General features: G+C 34.9%; 1 protein-coding gene across 1 annotated transcript in view; it reads left to right on the plus strand.

Annotated features, from left to right (window-relative positions):
- The first annotated feature begins 10,687 nt into the window (after nucleotides 1-10,687).
- Nucleotides 10,688-20,776, plus strand: part of LOC137393533 (nucleolar pre-ribosomal-associated protein 1-like) — a 45,601-nt gene continuing 35,512 nt past the window's right edge. Inside the window, exons 1-7 of the mRNA XM_068080119.1 lie at nucleotides 10,688-10,794; nucleotides 11,192-11,422; nucleotides 13,585-13,793; nucleotides 13,944-14,062; nucleotides 16,440-16,644; nucleotides 17,922-18,056; nucleotides 19,271-19,420. Coding sequence (XP_067936220.1) covers nucleotides 11,236-11,422; nucleotides 13,585-13,793; nucleotides 13,944-14,062; nucleotides 16,440-16,644; nucleotides 17,922-18,056; nucleotides 19,271-19,420 — 1,005 coding nt within the window. The 5' untranslated portion in view covers nucleotides 10,688-10,794; nucleotides 11,192-11,235. The remainder of the gene's footprint in view (nucleotides 10,795-11,191; nucleotides 11,423-13,584; nucleotides 13,794-13,943; nucleotides 14,063-16,439; nucleotides 16,645-17,921; nucleotides 18,057-19,270; nucleotides 19,421-20,776) is intronic.

Genomic DNA, 20,776 nt, shown 5'->3' on the forward strand with positions numbered 1-20,776 from the left:
TGAGCCGATAAACAGACTCGGGAGTGAGCCGATAAACAGACTCGGTGGTGAGCCGATAAACAGACTCGATGGTGACTTCTCTCAACTGTTACACCCTAGCAAGCCAAGCGCAATAATTCTTGATGTTCGGTCAATAGCATTTATAGTGAAAGCAGCTATGATACGCTGGCTAATATCACAATGCTAAAGGCAGAACCAGTGACAAGAATTTTACACCCTATTTTCTTTTGAAAATCAAACAGAGCTTATTATAAAGAACGCAGTATCTTTATTGGTGTTATATCTCTCAGTACCAGGCAGTAACACACCAGCAATGAAAAAACTGACAGGTTATATAGCAATTCCAAGAAAAAATCTACAGTTGATTGGCTGCACAGTAATTAGGTCAACCAATTCCACAATAACATATTTCGAATACAAAAACGATAACATTTGTCCCTAACTAATCACGCAATACGAGTATTAATAATTTTTAATGTTTGTATAGTAATATACAAATCTTAGAACAATATGGTAATAAATGATTAACATAAAAAAATTGCTAGTATAACCCATACATATACACTACATTGGACAAGTGTTAAGCGTGCGCCTTATGAATGACTATTCAAATTTGTCTGAATTGCAACGAACATAATATAGATCCATTAAGTCAGCAATTTGAAGCTGCCGGATTATAGGCTTAGAAAAGACGTCATCAACTCTCTTACGCATGCTGACTATCTATAAATACGGGTACACACTGATTTACAGTTCATTCGCTTTTACAAGCATGAAGCACTTATGCACCTTTTGCGATTTTTCTTGCCACAAGGAGCGTGACCTACAGAGGCACGCTCGTGTACACAGACACCGCTGCTCATCCTGTGATGAGGTGTTCACCACTCAGCCTCTCCTGCATGCGCACGTCTCTGCTGAGCACCGGAGAACACAGTCTACCCAGACTGAATCCCAGAGACCGAGGGCGTGTTCACCTCGTCGCCAACACCATCACCGAGGGCAACGCTACCAAAGGCCACGGCAGGACCGAAGGCCGTACTGGAGGCATGAAGTGGAGTCCAAGATCGTCCGCCCATCAGTAGACTCCATCAGGGATGACAGTGACCCTCTCGGGCTACTGGACTCACCAGTCAAAATTGACTTCTGAGTGTCAGTAGTCCCACCAACCACCTCGGCCCTTCTCAGGGCCACCATTTCCATTTTAAGGGTTCTGTTCTGCGTCGACAATGGCGGAAACTCAGTGTCGTACTTATCATCCATTTTTTTTATTACAAACTCAAAAAAAGTACAATTGTGTTAAACAGGTCGACATGTGTAGACAAGTGAAAGCAATCAATCAAAGTGCCGGTGACTTAGCCAAATGTTGAATGCGCAGATGCAGTTGAGTTATCAATGAAAACTTTTGTGTTAGAATACAATTATAATATATTACAAAACATTGAATATCATTTGTTGATTTCAGTTGGTTTAGTAAAAGAGTGAAAGGTTTTTAATAACTTAGTATTAACTGTTAGTGACAATATACTTGTTCCCAATTGTATTTAAATGTATTGCAAAGTTTTAACAAATAAGATAATAAATCACTGTTTTACGCTAGCACTTACAATGCCTTCAAATTATTTTCTCTGTTCATTTTATGAAATGGTTTAAATAAAATGCATAGGGAACTATTGTGCACTCTCTATTATAAGTCAAAAAACTCACTTAACGCACACCAATATGGTAAGTTTTGAAGCAATTTTTGTTTGTTTGGTAAACAACATCTAAGGCTTACAAGCTGCCTAAGCCAACATACACCAATTGGAGAAATGTGCAATCTCACCAATGATATACAGCCCCATATTTGGGCTGTATATCATTGATCTCACAAAGCACTCTACATCTTAGTAATCTAATTGTGGATTTAGCAGCAACATTACATGTATGTGCATGACCTATTTAGCAATACAAGCGATTCAAGCACTAACAAATAGAACAATTCTATCATGTGAAGCTTGCTCACCTTAAGCCCCAAAGTACTTGAAATATATTGCATTTTCATTTTTAGCCACTAAAGTTTGCACCAGCAGGCTATCAGATAACCAAGTGTTCCGGATTGAGTAAATTTTTACAATAATAAAATCTGTGCATTTGAGACTTGGCTACTATGCCTTGTGGTATTCTGATTACCTACGTACTATGGCAAGTACGTAGATAATCAACGACTACCGTCCATGAAATGTACTAAGTGAAAAGAGTTGTCTTCGTTTTTGCTACTTGGGTCGACCCATAGAACTATTTTCATAGACGTTTCTAACCAACTAGTAGAAATACTACTACTTTTTATCGGTAACGTAGGCTAAACACGTGGGAAGCAAAATAATACTAGAAATAGATGGAAAGATGCCTGTATCAAAAGATTCTAAAAGTTTGAAACGATTTCATCACCGTACCAAAGCAGATCACAAAAAGTTGAAAAAAGCGCGAATTGAGTCAGCATCAATTACAAATCCAGAGTTTAAAGTTCTTTTAAAAAATCCGTCCAGTCAATTTCACGGTTAGTAATTTTCAACCTAGTTCTTCACTTACACGCGGAATATTTGTTCCCTCGCATAACGGAATTAGCATTCTGACGTTCCAATTTTTTAAGCATGTGCTAAAATGCTATATAAGAAACAAAACAAAAACTGGTCTGATACAAAAAAGTTTTTATAGCCAAGTTGGAACGCCAAAGCTACAACTCAGCATTTGGACATTCAGCTGCAGTATTCAGTTGTTTATATTCGATTGACTCCATTAAAAAATACTAATGACTTTTTTTGGGTTTACGTTTTTTATATGTTAAGCTTAAAGCTTGGCAGGCTTTCTTTCTATATTATATGTACTTGAGTTGGTGTGATCAAAATAATAAAATGGGCAAAATAATAAAAGCAGCCCTCAAAGTTTTTGAGGGCTGCTTAACAAATAGCACCAATCAGTTGGTTTAATGTATAATCAAACGATAATTTCAATTAGCCTAGGCTATAAGTTTGTTACAAAACATAGAGTAAATGCATATTCTATTTTGTATATAAGACCAATTCCATATATTCTGGACAATACATTTGATGAACATAAGTCATGGTAGATTTTTGTTGGAACAACATAGAACTGATTTGCTGCTTATTATAGGTAGCCACTGATGGTGTTCAGCTCCCACTAATATTTCATGGCTGTGGAGTTGTCCATTTAGCAAAAAAGTTAAAAAAAGTACCACTTCTTGACACTACTCGATAGAATTGGGAAATTTGTTTCCGATTTTCAATGTCAGAATTTATCGAATCGCCCAGGTTTGCCAAAATTAAACTTGGATTACATTGGAGTAGCACAAACCAGCTTCACAATGATGTATATCTCGACCGGTTTTAACCAATTCTAGACCGAGTACTTGCAAAAAATGAACACACCATACCTTCTGGACACTACACTCTGGACACTACAACTTTATCCACTATGTATTGTCTATAGAAATTGACTTTTCACAGAACTTTATTAGCTGTATTTATTACCAAGAATTGATAAATTTATTTACAGCATAATATAAGAGGACAAAAAATGTTCGAATATTATTATGACTAATAAAAATGTAAGTTTATGATAAAATTATTTTTTAAAGCAGCAAGACCAAAAAAACGTAATTAATTTAAAGAATTTAAAGTCCTTTTTCTTGTATTGCTCGCTAACAACTTGGGAGTTTTCAAGTTCGTAAGATAGAAGCATCATTAGGGCTTATAATTGGCACCGCACCCAAAATAAAATTGGCATGAATGAGTTGAGGCTTGTCCTTGGCAGGCATTTGTAGGTTCCATTTGATGTGGCAGTCATGAAATTAACATGTATCTCATTTTGATCACTGTTGATTTTCTCAATTGATCCTATATATGCTCCACATTCATAAGCTACAACTACCAGTTTCCCAATAGCGAAGTGGTTAGGAAGACTAACATTGTGACCAGGAGAAATAACCACAGTTGCAGGTGCCAATGTACGGGGATGTGGAGCTGGCATTATTGGGATGGTTTTGAGAAAATTTGTTTTAGTTTCAAATTTGAATGTATGAGTGGTTGAGCAACCAGTGCAACAACAAAAAGAATTTCGGTTGCCGTCTTTGGTTTGACGTAGTGAACGCCATGGGTGCCAGGCAGAATTTATATTCCTTCCCAGATCTTGTCAAATCCTCGCCTTTGGTGTTCTGCAGCAATGTCTTCTTTTAACACAAATGTGACATCGACAGCCTGGTTTGAAGATGCAGCCGCATTGAAAAATTCAACGGCATTCCTCGCTTCAATTTTACCAGCTTTCACATGTGTCCATACATATCTTTTCACACACTCATCCACCCCATCAACCGCGCCTCTGCCATGGCTGGTAGCAAAGTAGTTCCACTCAAGTGAAGCATCGAGTGTCTTTTGTACATGATACAGATTATAAAAATAAATTTTGACTTGAACAACAATAATAATAATTGAAGGGATTACTAGTTTCGGCTATCATGAGTAGAAAGTGATTTGTTTGATGTTTCCCCTAAAAGTTTCCTAGACTGTTTTGTCTCTCCCTCAACAAATAATCTCTTCACCACTCAATAATCAGAGTAAATGTTGAGTGCAACTATCTATATATAAATATTTCTCAAAGTATGTGTGTGGATATCTGTGTGTCATTCCGGCTATAGATATAGCTTTAGCGCACGCTGATTATTTTACAGATGCGGCCACGCTTCACGACGTCCCTGTTAAGAAATATTTTTTGTGAGGTTCAATTACTATATTCTTTCGGCGCGGACAAGTATACTGTATTTGTGAGAAGAGCCTTGAAATTCTCTCACATTTTGGTCATACAACATACGATATCTCATTTTTACACTTGTACTAGTATCGAGAGATAATAGTATCCTCGTATTCAAAGTTTTGATGGCTGTCTTCTGGTGGAACAGTAACCTTTTTCAAACACACACACTTCTATGCAAGAATTTCAATTACAAAAAACGAATATTTTGTGTAAGTTTTATGTATGTACCTCCCAAGTTAAAAAACAGATAATCACTTATGTTTATGGCATTATAGCCAATTCAGATTTTCGTGATTACACAAATAAGTAAAATAGCAGCACTCACTCTGACGGTGGAGAAAGTAATAGTTTTGTAAGAGTAAGGAATGTTGTAGAGGATCGTTTTAGCTTCGTAGTGATCATAGCTTCACATTGCTTTATCAATACACAAAGTATAGATACATTGAATTTATTGCATGGCAGCGTTTTTTAACATATTGGAGTTCTAAATAAAATATGTAACAAAACTGTTTTAGATAGTTTGAAATTGAAAAAAATATTGTTTACATATCATGAAGCAATATCCGCATTTTTCAGTAAAATGGATGGCCGTCGACCGATAGCTAAATTTGTACATGGATGTTATACAAGAATTGTTATTATTAATTCAACATATTCAGGATTTTTATTTTGTTTTCCCAGTTCGTAATAATTGTATCATTAACGAATCATCCTTTATTGTAATCGTAGCAAAACAGACTTAATTTAACTATTACTTGCTAATTATTTCACATTTATATCTAAACCCTTTTATAGTTGTTTTGTTTTTTGTAATTTATTTGAACTGCACTAAACCTTTTCCTCATGATATGAATTTTGAAAGTTACGGTTTGACAAAGTTGGAAAACCTTTACAGTTGTTTTTATTTTCTATTAAATTATTTCAACTACACAACACTTTTCTCATGATATGTAGTTTGAAAGTTAGAATGGCACGTGTTTTTATATGTTGAATATAAAAACACGTGCCATTACACTAGCAAGTAATCAATTTTTCTCGGTAAAGGCTTTTTTTATTTAAGTTGTTTTAGTTTTTCTCTTGATGCATTTGAACTGCAGAAAAAATATTTTCTCATTAAATGAAGTTTAAAAGTTAGAATGGTAAATATTGTATATGGTATGTTAAATACAAATAAATTTTCTTACCAAAGACTTTTTTATTACCCAGGCAACGCCGGGTAGCACAGCTAGTTCTTCTATACCCTACAGGATGAATTTATTCGCGGAGTTATATTTCGCGAAACTTGTCTTTGCATGCATATTCGCGGATGAATTTATTCGCGGCTGAAAACTGCCACTCTCTAGGAAAAGTTAACTCTATTGCGGCTAGTAATAGTTATTCCTACGCATGCGCACACCGCGTGTTCCGGTTTATATTTAGCTTACAACTGCGAGGCGTTCGGGCTATTCTACGGTAAACAATTTTTGCTGCGTCCAAAGGTTTTTACGAATATTCATCGCTTTGGAGGCCTTTGATAAGCCAACAACTTGTGGTAAGTAAGGAGTTTTTTACATTTACTAAATTAGTTGAATTTTACTTTGGTTCTTCGGTAAAACGCAATACTAATTTTTTCCATCCCTACTGCTTCATTATTTGTTTTAGTGTGAGAGAGAGATTTTTCATCATACACCGAAGAACAATGATTGCAAGGGTGGTAGATGTCATTCTCAGAAGATCACCAATCATTCAGGGAGGGCTGGAAATTGAGGTTGGAGTGACCGCAGCTACTTACGAGAAGAATATTTCTGTTTTTAAAAAGGAACAAAAACGCCTTTACGAGCACAAATCTTTGGCCAACCGGCAGAACTTTGCATTAGTAAGCCACGAGGAGAGTTCTGATGATATCTTCCTTACCAGCCATGTAGTAGCGAGAGAATCGCCTTCAACACCTACCCAAGACAGTGACAGCGACAGAGCTGCTATCACCAAAATAACTAGTCAGAAAGCACCATTACACGCTAGTATTCACATATCAAGAGTACCAGTTTAATTTTATTGCTAGACAGCCGCCATATGGACTAAACTGTTTATATTTACTCCATTCATCGTTTGTAAAATTTTATTTGTATTTGAAATATTTTATTTGTACACTCAAGTTTGTAATGAATTATAATATATCTATACATGAAATAAAATATGTAATTTAATCATGTTTGCTACAGCGATATCAAGGAGTTGTTGTCGATGAAGGGGTCTAGGTTGACTGGTTGCCTCTCTGCCAATATTCCTGCCTTGATGAATATTACTACATGTCTCTAGTTGTCGTAATCGGAGTAGGTTGTTTCATTCTCAATCTGCAGTAAACACAAAAAAGAAGAAAATATTAATGAGTGTTGAGGAAGTACGAAAACAATAGCTGAAGTATTTGATGAAAGCGATCAGTTTTTAAACAAAAGAATTAACTAATGCAGTTAATTATGGAAAAACGTATCTGCACTGCAAATCAAATACATACCATAAGGTCCAGATCAGAATCCTGTTCGTGCTTGACTTCGGTATTAGAGATTGATGGAGTTGATTCTAATGTAAAAAGATTAGGAGAGCTTTTTTGTTATGCTGAAGCCATGCCCGAATAACTTGTAAAAACCTTGAATAATTTTGTAAAGTTTGACGCAATGGCAATAAAGCTCGAAGCCTGGCGATGATTTTAAAGAAGTTTTGGAACTCGGCTACGTTTAGTACTTCTGCCTCGCGGCTATTTTCGCGATGACGCCATTCTGCATATCTTGTAACAACCTCGAATAATTTTGTAAGTAAATGGGATGCATTGCCAATGGTGTTAGCTCAAAGCTCAGGCAATGATTTTAAAAATGTTTTGGAACTCAATTACGTTTAGTATTTACATTAAAAACTAGGCTGGCGACTAGTTTTCAATTTGATGCAGTAGTTATTCTCTCTTGTGATTAAAAATAGAACTAATTATTCGCTGAATTTAATAATTCGCGGGATTGACTGTTCGCGAAATCGCGAATTTTTATGACCAACGAATATTTTCATCCTGTAGGGTATGTCTAGGACCTTATAACAATGCTCCGAATACACTTGTAAAATATTAATGACAATTTGAAGCTACAGCTTTCTCACTTCTGGACACTACAGTTTCTTCTGGACACTACTACAATATTTTGGACACTACTAAAATGAATACCATTTTTTTAAACTGCTGAATTACTGTGAAACAAAAGTTTTGCTATTAAAATTTTTTATAGAGGGTACTAACAGAGGATTTGAAGAAAAAAAAATTTTGAATAGTGTATGCGAGAAATATCAAAACTTTTAAAGGTTTTCCCTTCTGGACACTACGCAGGTTCATGTTTTTCTTGTGTTTATATTTTCAAGGATTAAAATTGAGAATGACATTTGTTTCTATTTTATGTGATTGCTGATAATGTTAGCATGCATTAAAATTCATAGTGTCTTTGAGAACAATTGTATAGTTACACAACATGACCATAAGGGATATCAATGTTTTTTAGATTTTAGCTCTTCCTGAGACACCGTCTTTGATACCCTATATATATTTATGTGGCAACATGAGGTTTAAAAAAATAATAGCATCATGACCTGCAGACTTTTAGCTTCATTTTGATACCCATATTGTTGGTGTACCTTGAATTTTAAAAATCTTCACTGAGGTTGACGTTCATACGGAATTGGCCATAACGAAGTTAGTTAGTTTTGTTTTTATTTATACTTTTTTATGAATGTTGACTTTCTTTGTTACATAAATTTCAATAGCTAACTATTGTTTCAGTTGTATTTTATTGAGTGTAAGGTATCAAAAATTGGCAAGTTGAATCGGTCTGATGGACACCCTGACAACTTCCTATCTTAAGCAAATGCCTTCAAGTTCCCTATCCACATCACTAAGAGGCCCACTTGTGCATTTACTAGCATTTTTCTTTCAAGTATCTACTAGCCAAGCATATCATGAAAATTGCAACTCTGTTACCTCCTACATTCTCTCATAAATCTATTGCTTACTTTTATTTCGCTCTCAAAAGCTGCAGTTCGCAATTTCAGCAATGTATTAATTTATTTGAGTGTTCTTTGTTTACCTCAGCTCTTCAGAAGTTTAATGAGTTTATCTGCGAGCATGAAAGCAAAGCTCCTAAGGATAGAAAGGGGTCATATGATCTTATGCTGGAGTATCTGGTCAGTTCACCTCAGTGTACTGAAATACTAGATGTGCTGTCCACCACGAAAGACATTTTCTATCAACCAGAGGTGCGTGTTTGACTCTCCATCCAAATATTTAATTGTAATGATCATTTAATAAAACACAATACAGCTAACCCTCGACATGCCAAGTTAATCCCTTCTAAGATTTGCTTCATATGTTGACATTGTTGTATGTTAGAGCAAGTATTCACATAAGAACAATAAATTATATTTTGGTCAATTTGTTTTAGGGCTAAAACCAATTATAAATACTTCAAATATTCAATCACAATGACATTAGAACAAATGCATTATCTAAACTATGTAAAAGTATAATGTAAAAACATAAATTATTTATATTAATAAAATGATGATCAATAAAAATAATTTTTGTTACTTTACGTTAGATATATGTAACTGGGAGTGAAGGGTACAACATTGTAACGCTTTGAGAAATTTAATTGACCGTATTTTGAAAATTGCTTCATATTTCGAGATAAATCTGCTTAAATTTTATGTGTATGTTAAATAATTCCTAATTAAAAATAGTTATAGGTCAAAGTTTGACAGTATTTGAACTGTATTGAGAATATACCCATTATGTACTTGCGGAATATCAGTTTTCATAAAAAGCTACAGTTAGCCTTTTTTGCTCCGTACTTTTTTCCCATTACTAAAACATTTCTAACCAGATTTGTGTTTTTTCTGCTTGGTCGTCTGGTTTACAATTTGTGAAGCTTTCTGGTGATAATCTTTTGAGACATTTTCTTGAATCTCCCTGTTTATATTTCAGCAACTCAACAAAGCCACTATACAATTCTATTGGTGAAATTCTGTTAGGTTAAAATGTTTAGTCATGGTTGTGATGAAGTAAATCTTGTGAATGTATGCATATCGTTTTTGGCTGGTTCCCAAAATGTTCTTCCCAAGCCGGTTCACATTAGACACCTACATGACATCATGTTTCGACTGAAAACATTTTCATGATAAAAAAGCTGTTTTTTATTCATAAATTATTTTTATGGATAAAAAAGCTGTTTTTGTCATGAAATGTTTCAATTAAGGCAAACATTTTCTTAGATCTTACGCCGATGTTCCTATACAAATTTTAGCAGTTTCAGTCAGTTTTGAACAATCATGGCTGCAAGTGTACACCACTCAATCACGTAATCATTAGCAAGCTTTCCTTCCAGTCGTGCTCTTAATATTGCGTGTTTGCATTTTTTGAGCATTTCCAACAATGCGAAATGCTCCAAACACAAGCATGTGTACAGAACTTTTTCATATGATGTACAACGGACAAAACAAAAGCATGTGTACAGAGCTCTTTCATATGATGTACAACGGACCAAACACAAGCATGTGTACAGAACTCTTTCATATGATGTACAACGGACCAAACACAAGCATGTGTACAGAACTCTTTCATATGATGTACAACGAACAAAACAAAAGCATGTATACAGAGCTTTTTCATATGATGTACAACGGACAAAACAAAAGCATGTGTACAGAACTCTTTCATATGATGTACAACGAACAAAACAAAAGCATGTGTACAGAGCTTTTTCATATGATGTACAACGGACAAAACACAAGCATGTGTACAGAGCTTTTTCATATATTATCATTATTATTAGCTTGCTCATCTGCTAAAAGCTTTGGAGCACATATTGTCAGCGGTGCAAAAGGAGGAATATAAGGAAAGAGCCCCACAGACAGGAGGTGCAATCTGCCGGAGTCTGGCTGCTGGATATCTGCAGAAGATTTTCAATCTGGTTCTTCATGGTTGGTGGAGCCTAATATTCTAAGAGTATGGATAGAACTGTTGCTCGAAACTGATGCGTCGATTTGATTTTTTATAGATATGCTCATTACTTATATGTCTATGCTGGTTTATTGAAAAAAAAATGAAATGTATCATTTGAGCTGATTATTTCTGTTCACTGGTGCAACCTCATTGCACCATTATATTTCATTCACAGCCTTACTCCAGCTAAATTATTCAATTGGATGTTACATGTAAACAACTGTTTGTTGCATTTTTACTATGTATTGTTTTCTTCTTTTTTAAAAATCACTTCACTCTCCACTATATATTAACACGAAAGTTAATGGTTATCTTTCATGTCTTGTGTTCTCATGTATTAGTCCTTCAATACTTCTTTTACAATCTCTTTGATAGGAAAGGGAAAGGTTGTTGATGCAGCTCTGAATTTGCTAACCACTATGGCCGAGCATAGTGTCGCGGCTTCACGTCTCCTCTTCAGCGGTATTTCTTTTGCTAAAGAGGAAGTAAGCGCTCTCTATAATGAAAGTGGAGCAGTGAAGATACGTCAGCCATTCATCAAGTTCCTCCTTGCTCTGGTGGACAACTCCTCACCTCCGGTCCTCAAAGCCATCATCGATGAGAAAGGTTAGCGCATGTACAGAAACCTTAGCAGTTTTTTAATTCGAGAAAATTGGTACACGTTACAGTTGACTTGACAAAGCGCTTACGATTATTCTTGTTATTGAATCACGCTTTATTGGTTGTCTTCTCTTGTTATCCTTGTATCACGTAACTGTTCATATTCTCTTATCTCTCCTAGTTTAACTTTGTGATGTTTATTTTTTCGATATTGTCGAAATAAGTGAATAAACAAACATAATTTTTATTGATTTCCAATATATTTTGTTGAGGGACCAATCCCATTTTACTAACAATCTCAGTCCTCATTGCTTAAACGTTTTTGCAACCCATAAGATATGTATGACTGATTTATCTAAGATTCACGATAAGAAGTTCTGCACTCGTGCTGCCTTATAAAACATTCAATTTGTTTAGAAAATATGGACCTAGTGCTTGGCTATTTGAGCATTTGCAAGGCATTAAGCCTTTATATTAGGCAATTGGTTAAAATATTTAGGAATGGTCCTGTTTCTGGTTGATTATCGTTTATCACTCATCTAAGCTCATGTGTAAAAGTTATGTTTGTTTATCTTTACTGCGTCGTTCCACGGCATTTTGCACCGGAGTATTTTCCACTTTTTCATGTTAATTAGTTTGAATTTGGTTTTCCTGCTGACATTCTTTATCATCATTATCTGTTGTTCATCGTTGTTCAAATAGCAAGACAAGAATTCCCATGTAATGCTATTCTGGCTGAGTTCATTGTAAATGTGATTTTTAGGTATTTGCTCTAGAGTTGTTGTATTCTTGCCCTGGTCATTTCTACTAAGAAGGAAATCACATGAAATTTTATTAGCGAGTTCGGACATTGCTTATCAAAGAGTTTTCATGGTGACTATTATTGGTGTCATAGCTTGTTTCTATTGCTCTATTGTCATCTATTGCTTGTGTTTTTGTCCATCAAAATTAACTAAAATCGTTATTGCTAAATAAGTTTCCCACCTAAAAAGTTGGAGACATGTTGTACCTTCTGTGCCTGGTGTAACTTACCCAAGATTTTCAACTAAAAAAAGCATTAGTATTTTGACCGACATTGATCAAATAAGCAATTCTATTAATCCCAAAAAGGCTCTCAGATGCAGGTTTGCAAATGAGACTCAAATGGTCACACCAGCTTGCTAACCGAAGAGAACCAATAATTTTCAAAGACAGAAAAAACCACAAAAATGGTAGAATGTTACATGCTGAAGTCGAAGAAAAACTAGCTAGTCATACCCGGCAACGATTCCAACAGCGAGCAACGTGAAGAACAGTTGCAACAAGACTGCCAATGCAACAAAAGTTGCACCAAAGATTCAAAATGACCAAAGAAAAAATTTACAAACAATTCAATTCCTCGTGATTTAGAAGCTTTAAGATGAGTTTTGTCCATTAGTCAACAGGACTTCTGAATGTAAGCGTTGTGGCGCTACCAAGCTCAAACATGAAACTAAATGTTATTGTTACTCCTGTGGTCAGATTTGAGACCAGCTAACCGTAGTGTTGATTTGTATACTTTCGATATAAAAGTGGGTGACGTACCAGCTTATAAATTTATATCAATAAAATCCTTTAAAAAAACTTAAATTTTAAATTTAAAAATTAATGAAGTTAATTAATTTAAAAATTAAATTTTAAAAGATTTTTTTATTTAAAAATTATTTTCATCAAAAAACAATTTAGTAAAAAATCTTTATCATATTACTAATTTATTTTTTAAGTTTTATTAAACTTAAAAAATTACTTAAATTGTTTAAGTTTTTATAAAACTTGAGAAATTACTAAGTTTTTAATTATAAAATTTATAAAATATGATAAGTTCTATAATAAATTGATAAGACTTTATAAATTTATAAAGTATTATAAAATTGGGTGATGAACCAGCTTATGAATTTATCTTAATGCAATCCATTACACTTTTGTTGATAACATTTTCTAAACTATTGTCAGGTCCTGTGGCAAATTGTTCTGACGTTTTGTATCTGTTACAAGTTATTACAGCAACTACATCTGAGAAATATTTTAGTCAGTCTATCGATTCTACCATGGTTGAATTACTCCTTTTAGCTATGAGAAAGTTTTTGCTTGGCTTCAGTGATCTACATTGCATCAGAGTCAATCATTTTTAAAAATATTCGTGTCTCTAGGGTTGCTGAATGGAATGCTGTCACAACTGCATACCGGCAGCGTAGAGTTGATCAGACAAGTGCTCTCGACATTCCATACAAAGATCTTAGCTAGTCGACTTGTTACTAAAACTCAACGGATCCGACTGTTTAATGAAACTACCATACCCCAGATACTGCAGTGCTATGAGTGTAGGAAGCAGAGCAAACGAGAGCTCTCTCAGGATAAGGTTATTTATTTTTGTTACTGGATCCACACTCATCGAAATCTTTTATGTATGTCAACTTAATGCGAGACTGTGTTCAGTAATCTGTATATTCTATTGTGTATTTTACCATGATTCAATCTTGAAAGCCACTGATATTCTATTTTTTCATAGACACAACCACAAGCTGAAGCTCAGCTACAGAAACAGGTTTGTGATTTTGTCAAGACACTGTTAGCGGACCAGAAGAATGGCATTACCTTTGCTGACCCAGAATATGGTCAAGGAGACAAGTATGTATGACAAACATTCTGTTTTGGTAACTGCTTTTCTGGAATTGCTAATGGACTCTAGTTAGCATCACTTGCTATATACTCTTGTTGCACAATTAAATCTGGCTCTACGGCTAAAATGTGTTTATTTATAAAAAAATTTCACACCGAGCTTTCCTGCTTCATGGAGAATTTGTCTTCTCATGCCTCTGCAGGCTTATGGTTTGCAAAATTTTGTAATCTGTTGACTAATATTATTTACAATACCCATCACTTTTATATTTAGGTTGCTCTTTGTACAACTGCTAAGTTTATTGTTTTTATAACCGGTATACAGTCATACCTTGACATACGAGCTTGATGCGTTCTGAGACTGAACTCGTATATCAATGTGCTTGTATCTCACCGCAAAATTTCCTATATAAAATAACTAAATATTTATTGATCCATTCTTATACCATAAAAAAACCCCAAAAACAGGATATTTAAGTGGAAAAATGTGTTTTTAATTGTTGTAATTCGTAGTGTCGCTTGTGAACGTAATAATTGTGTCGCCTTGTGAACGTAGTACCTATGTTCACAAAGCGACACAATTACTTATTTAGTTGTTGTGATCTGCAATAAAATATAACATTACTATGTACAGTACTGTATGGAGTTCTTACCTTCGACACAAACGCAGTGACTAATGTCAGTGAGAGAGGCTTGACAACAACTCGTTAGTACACTAGGCTTTTGTGACATAATACGTAGCATAAGCATTGAATTTAAATTAGATGAATTTAGCTTACTAAACACATACATGTACAAGCTAAACTTGTAATTGTACTAAACACACACGTGTACAAGCTAAATTTGTACTTATACTAAACACACATTTGTACAAGCTAAACTTGTACTAAACACACACTTGTACGAGCTAAGCTTGTACTAAACACACACTTGTACAAGCTAAATTTGTACTTATACTAAACACACATTTGTACAAGCTAAACTTGTACTAAACACACACTTGTACGAGCTAAACTTGTACTAAACACACATTTGTACAAGCTAAACTTGTACTAAACACACACTTGTAAAAGCTAAACTTGTACTAAACACACATTTGTACAAGCTAAACTTGTACTAAACACACCCTTGTACAAGCTAAACTTGTACTAAACACACACTTGTACAAGTGAAACACAAGCTAAGTTTTGATATTTCACTAAAGTTAACTTTAATTTTATCATCTTAATTTTTTGTTATTTGTTTCTGGCTTGGTAGTTCTTGCTTCGCTTTCACTATAACTTTTCACCTACTTTATTAAAACATTTTGTCAAACTACTTCGATGAGAATGACTGTGCTGTTCTTGAAAGTGGCCTCTCGCACACTTGGCCATTCAATGGCCATCAACATTCAGCTCGTATCTCAAAGGTTTCTCGAATCTCAAAACAGTCTTGCAGGAAATTTTGCCTTTATCTTGATTTTCTCGTGTGTTTGGTGCACTCGCATGTCGAGGTATGACTGTACTGATTTATTATTGACTATTGAACCATGGTAAATTCAATAATAATCTCACTAAAATTAGCTTTCCCTTGAATCCTAAAATGAGTCCCTTCTTATCTGGTAATTCTCATTGTCAAGGTTTAGAGTGCAGTGAAACCTTGGTGCTATACTATGGTGGTCAAGCTTGGCGGTCAAGCACCAGTTTATTCGAAAACTAAAACCCATTTTCCCATAAGAAACAATGGAAAGTATTTTAATCCCTGTTTACCCCTTAAAATACCTTAAACATAGAAAGAACATGTATCTAAACAACAATGGAGAGCTAAATGTGTACATGAAAACAAAAAAAACATAAACCATTTTGTATAATTTACTTTGAACTCATTATTAAGGGCTGAAGCAACACAAAAAGTAGAAAAATGGCAAAAATTCTCGGAATGAACCATGTACGTCTTACACTGCTAACGGTCTGAGTCGAATCGACGCTTACCAAATGGTCGAGGAGTGTATTCGGCTCGAATCAGCTATATTCATTCTCACGAGGCGTTTTCCAGCTTGCCTGAACTAATTCTAGCACTGAAATTATGTTCGAACTCTGATGCATTTTTTGGTTGAGTACCGAATTGTTCAAGTGAGGATAAGTTCAAGCATGGCGGTTCCACTATCTTGAGTATTTAAGCTGTCATTCCGTACAAGTTTCAAAGATTTTTGTATGGCAATAAATCCGCTGTTACAAGAGCATTCATGTGTTTGCCTATAGCTGCTCGTATAAGTCCTTACATGCCTGATTGGACCATCTGATCTTCATAGAAATATGCAAGGTCGTTCTTTGTATTTTGGTTCTCTTTAAAGCTCATATTTTCGTGTGTGTTGGCTTATCATCAAACTGAATTTTTCATTTCCTAGAAACCTAAACCACGTTCTCAACTTGGTGTTGTGCAAGTCTATCCTCAAATCGGCCTACATGGACATCCAGTTGGAGGAGGTGGTTATTGCTAGCCTCACCACTCGTCCTGACCAGCTCCACAGATATATGGCTATGTTGAATGAATCGGCATTGTTGGTGAAGAATACAGGTTCCTGGCTGAATGCTGCCAATCATGTCGTCAAGGTAAGTCATCAATAATTACCTGCTTTACATAAACATGTAACTATATTGGGCTATTTACAGTCCACATGACTCGGAGGCATGGCAACACAGTTACAGGATTACAGATTTTTGTGCTTGTGTGGTATTCTATTGGTGTGATGAACATTTGAGTTGATTAGACAATGTACTGTGAGATATAATTGTTTAGGAACATCGACAATGTTCGGTAAGGCGGTCACCCCAGTCGTGGCAATTATCGCTGTTTCATGCTGCCATAGGAAATAAAGTGTCACAAACTTTATAATTGCTTGGAGTGCTTAAAAAAATTCCAGTTTTGGCAGTTTTTCTTTTCATCGTTGTTTAACAGTAATGAAAACTTTTATTAAAATAACTAGTGATCTATTCTGCTGAAGATAATATAAAAGATCAACTGGCCAATGAGGCTCTGTGAATTAGTATATGAAATCAATAGTAAGTCATCTTTTCATTTGCTACACACTATGAATTTGTCTTTCATTTACAATTTAAAACAATAGTTTTGTTTTTTTCTTCAATAAATTTTGCTTAATCTTTTGATACGCTTAAATTTTCAAATAAACCACTCGCAGAAATAAACCCTAATGCAGGGATGGCCAATTGATTTTGGTCGTGATCCGTTAGTGTCAAATCTGACAATTAAAGATCCACAACGAGCTGAAGATGTGCGTTTTTTTACCATACATAAACATGCAGTTATTTGTGTACATATTAAAACAAAGCATAAAATACGATTTTAAAAAACTTTGTTTATATACATAATTTGACTGCAAATCAGAGAATGAATGTGCTGTAATAAATATGTCTGATATCAGTGAGAAAAATGATGAGTTGGCTTTGACTTTACTATCAAAACTTTGCTGCTTTCAGCGACTCTTAAGTTTATGAAGATAAGTATTTGTGAGTCATGTTCTATGACTGTTTTTCACAAAATTTATTGCTGAAAACAATAAATTTACAAAGATTCTAAGAAAAGTCTACAAAATATTTTTTAAACCAAATTAAAAAAATATTAAAAAAAATTTTTTTGGCAGCCAACTTGAAAGATCCACAAAAAACTACAAAGATCTGGATCTGCATCCGCCATTAGGCCATAGCTGCTCTAATGTTTAGCTAATCAGCACACTTATGATTGCATTAATGGTTGGAGGCCTTTTTGTAATACTTTTTTTAATTGATCCTGTCTGGTACTGATGATATGAACCGTCTCATCGGCTCATTTAGTCAAGTGCTGTTGCTTATTCTGTATTGAATAATTGCAGATAATGTATACACTACCGGCGTTTGGTCAGCTGAATTTGAGTTCTTCAATGAAGGAGGGAATGTTGTGCCGAATAGCAGTGGGCCTTACTTCCCCACCTGCAGCCACTATGAAAATCTTCAAACATGTTCTTAATGTAAGGTTTTAGCTGTTCTAATAAATAATCTGTAGATTATTATTAACCTATCATATTGTAGAACTGAAGTGTGAGTCACTTAGCTTTTCAGACTACTTTCCCATAGAAAAATGTATTTTATTAATTTTTACAAACGCTGCATCTGTTGCATGTTTAGCTTATTCCTTGGGGAACTATTGGTCCAGGTTGCGCTGTGGTTTGTAAATGCTAATACAATACTAGGCCTAGAGTTTTTTTAAAACCATAACTGTCACGAACAACTTTTATCGTATTTACTAGGTAAATCAGACACGCTGATTCCGATTTTGTACTCAAAATAAAGATTAGTCCACTAACCTTCAAAGTCATTTAGGCTTTTTTAAAGCGTTTCAATATCCGTTTCGAAAACAACACATTTGGCATTACAAGCTCCGCCCATAACTATGTGACAAAACCTAGCTTTTTCAGAAACGGAAGTTAGGAATGTTTAGTCCGATTTAGAATAATAGAGATGGGTGTCTTAAAACCCATTATTATCTAAATCCAGTCTGTAAAATAATTTCAGTTTTTTATGAAAGGGATATAAACTATTTAAAATTGCTCGCAGCTTGTTACATGACGTTTAAATGGGCTGGACGCCGAGAAAAATGAGCTCAAAAAGCGCGGTTTTATCACAAGCGAGCGTTGTTATCGCGCTTTTTAAATATGCAATGCTAAATAGCTTATCTACCTTTCAGAAAAGACTGATATTATTTTTAAGGCTGAATTAAGATATTAAGGGATTTTAAAACACCCATCTCTATTATTCTAAATCGGTCTAAACATCCCTACGTAACTTCTGTTCCTAAAAAGCTAGGTTACGTCACGTATTTATGGGTGGAGCTTGTTATGCCGATCGTGTTGTTTTCGAGACCGATATTAAAACGCTATAAAAAATCCTTCATTACTTTGAAAGTTACTGGCCTAATCTTTATTTTGAGTACAAAATCGGAATCAGCGTGTCTGATTTACTTAGTGAATACGATAAAAGTTGTTCGTGGCAGTTATGGTTTAAGATATCAGTCAAGTCAGCTAACCTCTCAACATGTCTCTATCGGAGCTTTCTTCTCTTGTAAATAATTGCTCGATTTCTTTAGTAGATAGCCTAGCTAGTTAATGAAGTTTAGCAGAATCTGTGTTATAGGTTCCCCTGTAAAAAAATCAAACTGCGATTCTATGACAGTGTGATTTTGTAGATGTCAGATATGAGCTGGCAATACACCTCACTTGGACTGTTTCTCGTTGTGATGAGGAGAGCAAAAGAAGCCATTAGTGCAGTCAAGTCTTTGTACAGCGCAGAGAACTTTGCTTCTTGGCAGTCGCTGTTTGTAGAGCTCTTTATGCAGGTATCAAGTTAATGCAGGTTCCTTTCACTAGTAAGATATCCTCCGTTGTTTTATTATATTCAATATGCAAATGGTTGTGTTTACATAGTTTATAGTTCAGAATGTGACCGTTGTAAGGTAGGCCTCGCCTCTTGTTCGTTTTAGATAAGCGCGAGGAGGTATTGAGGTTAGACGATTTTTAGCACCCTCATTTCAGGAATCCTCATTTTGTTAACCACATTTTGCTGATCAGTATTTTATTGGCCCATCAGAACATTCCTAATATGTTCTCTTTAAAGATGTAATTGCACCAAATTTTAGTTGATTCTATCAGAAAGTACATGTATTATTCTATCAGTTGCTGTTCGTTTGTTCGTTTTTCAAGTAGAAGTTTTGCACTGCAACGAGAGTTGTCATCAGACGAAAAAATAGCTCATCAAAGATGAACTTGACAAAATTTTAGTAGATTTTATAAGAACTTAGTTGTATTTCTCTATCAGTTGCTGTTGTTTTTCATGTTTGAGGTGACCTGACTGCTAAGATGTTTCAAGATTAAAATCGACAAAACTTTATCGCGGTTAAAACGCTAAAAAAAGATGTGCCCAGACTTGCCTCAAATGGTGTATATAGAGAGACAGCCTGTCTCTATCTCGTGTGTTCACATCGGCTATTGCGATAAAAGTCTAGTCCTACGCGGCTCTATTAGCATTTCTTTTGTTTTGTATTTGCTCACGATTGCTAGAGTGCAATTTTAAATCTAGTTACAGATACATTATTATAAATGTCTCAAACACCTCAAATGAGTGTAATTAAAATTTGTCATATTAGTTTCCTCTAAATGCTGTGTAAATATCTGAGTACCAGCTCCGATTCTGCCAGTCTATGGTAATTAGGTTGTCGAGTTAACTTATTTCATTGCGTCCTTAGTATCAGCGAAATTCTCAGTTGCTACCCACACCGGAAACTAGATAAAATACGCAAGCCACATCTTTGAAAAGAATATGTTCGAATATATGGCAAAACTAACTGCATCCCTAAAAAATCATGTATAGTCAACGTTATCTAGTCATTATTACTATCAATTTGTAGAAAAAATTATACTGGTTTCTGAGTTGTCCAAAATAGTGAACGCAAAACAACGTCAATTTCTTTGAAATCAATTAATCCATCGATTCTGGCAAAGGGCTAATAAAGCCATTCTTGCACCTGGTTGGCGCTTTGTGACGTGGACTCACCTGTTTTCACCTAGTAGCGAGGGAGAAGAAAATTTTTTGAGCTTTTCATATTTGGTTCATTAGAATTGAGTTGAGCTATGCAAAAGTACCTGTCAATACAGCTCTGATTAAACTTCATAAACCCATTTATCAGACAAGAGTT

Source organism: Watersipora subatra, chromosome 4 (genome assembly GCF_963576615.1).
Source record: "Watersipora subatra chromosome 4, tzWatSuba1.1, whole genome shotgun sequence".
Taxonomy (NCBI): Eukaryota; Metazoa; Bryozoa; class Gymnolaemata; order Cheilostomatida; family Watersiporidae; genus Watersipora; species Watersipora subatra.